Source organism: Phaethon lepturus, unplaced genomic scaffold (genome assembly GCF_000687285.1).
Source record: "Phaethon lepturus isolate BGI_N335 unplaced genomic scaffold, ASM68728v1 scaffold30245, whole genome shotgun sequence".
In the NCBI taxonomy this organism is placed as follows: domain Eukaryota; kingdom Metazoa; phylum Chordata; class Aves; order Phaethontiformes; family Phaethontidae; genus Phaethon; species Phaethon lepturus.
Window position 1 is genome coordinate 521 of NW_010540292.1, and position 2,452 is coordinate 2,972.

Sequence of the window (2,452 nt, forward strand, 5' to 3'; positions counted from 1 at the left end):
GAGGGACACCTCACCGTCACCCAGCTGATCTGGGCCCCCAGATCACGGAAGTAGAAGGTGGCGGTGGTGCCCACGGGCAGGCTCTGCAGCACGTCCTCGTCCTTCAGGGACCTGCCCTCTGCGGGGACACGCGCCCTGGTGACCGCCGCCCCGATGGGCTCGGGGACACCCCAGGGACACCCTGGGGACACCCCCCGCGGCGGCACTCACTGGGGTCCAGGCGCAGGGACTGTCTGGCCGGGTACCACTGGGGATCTGCGGGAGAGAAGGGATGGCGTTGGTGGCACCTGTGGGGATGCGGTTGTGGTGGGGACAGCGATGGCACCGGCACGGGGCCCTGGTCACAAGAGGGGTCCCCAGGGTGCTACGACAGGTCTCTGGTGATGAGGGCTGGGCCCCGAGACCCCATGATGGGTCCCGACAGCCACAGGCCAGGTCCCCACCCAGAGTGGAGGTCACTACAGCCCTGGGACTGGTCCCCATCTCTGACTGGGGTGCCCAACGGCCCATGACAGGTCTCTGGTGATAATGGGGGTCCCTGGTCACTACGGGGACCACAAAGTCCCCAGGAAGGGTTCCCAGCCATGACAGGGGTCCCCATGGCCGCAGGACAGGTCCCCAGCCACGACAACGGTCACCACAGCTCTGGGATGGGTCTCCATCTGTGACGGGGGTCCCCACGGCCCCATGACGAGTCCCTGGTCATGATGGGGGTCCCCTTGGCCCCATGATGGGTCCTCAGTGCAATGATGTCCCCACAGCCTGGTGATGGGTCCCTGGCCATGACAAGGGTCCCCACTGCCCCATGACATGTCCCCAGCCACAATGAGGGTCCCCATGGCCCCATGACAGGTTCCCGGTCATGATGGTGACCATGGTGGCCCCGTGACAAGTCCCTGGCTGTGATGAGGGTCCCCAAGTCCCTGTAATGGGGGTCCCCATGGCCCTATGACTGGTCCTCAGTCACGATGGAGACTGTGAAGGTCCTGCGATGGGTCCCTGTCCATGATGGGGCCCCCATGGCCCCATGAAGGCTCCCCAGCCATGATGACAGTCCCCAAGGCCCCATGACAGGTCTCCAGGGCACCATGATGGCTCCCCAAGCACAACAGTGACCATGATGGCCCCGTGACAGGTCCCTGGCTGCAACGTCGGTCCCCACAGCCCTGTGACTGGTCTCTGGCTGTGACGAGGGTCCCCAAGTCCCCGTGATGGGCATCCCCATGACCCCATGACTGGTCTCTGGTCACGATGAGGGTCCCTGGTCACGATGGTGACCACGATGGCCCTGTGACAGGTCCCTGGCCGCGATGAAGGTCCCTACCACCCCATGATGGGGATCCCCTCAGCCCCGTGATGGGTCCCCAGCCTTGATGAGGGTCCCCACTGCCCCATGGAGGGTCCCCAGATGCCACAGGGGTGCTTGGTGGAGGGTCTCCGCCCCTGTCCCCATCCCTGTCCGTACGTACGGGCCTTGGTGAAGAGACTCTTGATCTCAGCGATGGTGGCATGGGGCTCCACCTGCAGGCAACGAAGAGGCCATCGGGGGCTGCCGGCATGCCTGTGCCTCAGTTTCCCCTTCCCCCAGCCCCCTCACCCAGGGGGACAGGGGACAAGGAGATGTGTCCCCCACTCTCCAGGTACCTTATCGAGGAAGCAGAGCTTCTCCCGTGTCCGGGCGTCCAGGATCTCCACCTCGAAGAAGAGGACGGCTTTCTTCATCTTCTTGGCAGGGGGAGCCTGGTGCCACAGCCCCAGGATGGGGGACGGGGACACCTGGCCCCCCTCACGGGGTGATCCCGCTCCCTCCATGTCACTGGCCCCCGGGGACACCGCAGAGACGTCGGCGCACCCAGCTGAAACCCGATCGGTCCCCGGGGAGCTGCTAAATATAACACCCCCCCCCATCTCTCCGGGGTGGCTCTTGGCCCTGGTGGCCCTGGAGGTGGCCCCAGAGGTGGCCACGGGAGACAGGATCACCCGGCGCCTGGGGAGGGACGGGGACTGGTGGCTGGCAGGGCAGGAGGAGCAGGAGTGCGGCATGGGTGGGAGGTAAGGCTGGACCCCCCCACAACCCATGGTCCCCAAGACCCTCGGTGGCACGAGGGTGGGGACAGGCCTGGCTGAAGTGCAGCCACGCGGCTGGATGTCACCCCTGGGTCACCCCAGCGGGGACGGGTCTATGTCACCCTGTGACACTGCAACGGGGTCTGGGGTCAGTCACCCCTGGGGACACCACGACGGGGACAGAAGTATGCCACCCTGTGACACCCTGATGGGGATGGGGATACGTCACCCCTGTGTCACCCCATCAGGGATAGGGGTTTGTCACCCCGGGGGGGGCTGAGGGTGTGACACCCCCACAGGCAATCCTGGACATGCCAAACGAGGCGCGAGGGTGCCCCAAGCGTGGTGACGGCAACAGGGCTTGGGGGGGAAGGTTTATTTTGGC

The 2,452-nt window shown here is 65.7% G+C and overlaps 1 protein-coding gene across 1 annotated transcript in view; it reads right to left on the reverse strand.

Annotated features, from left to right (window-relative positions):
- Positions 1-1,812, reverse strand: part of LOC104621026 (very-long-chain enoyl-CoA reductase-like) — a gene marked incomplete at its 3' end in the record, with an annotated part of 2,326 nt that extends 514 nt beyond the window's left edge. Inside the window, exons 1-4 of the mRNA XM_010287407.1 lie at positions 1,645-1,812; positions 1,470-1,521; positions 211-255; positions 15-118 (exon numbers count right to left, since the gene is read on the reverse strand). Coding sequence (XP_010285709.1) covers positions 15-118; positions 211-255; positions 1,470-1,521; positions 1,645-1,812 — 369 coding nt within the window. The remainder of the gene's footprint in view (positions 1-14; positions 119-210; positions 256-1,469; positions 1,522-1,644) is intronic.
- Between the last annotated feature and the right edge of the window lie 640 nt (positions 1,813-2,452).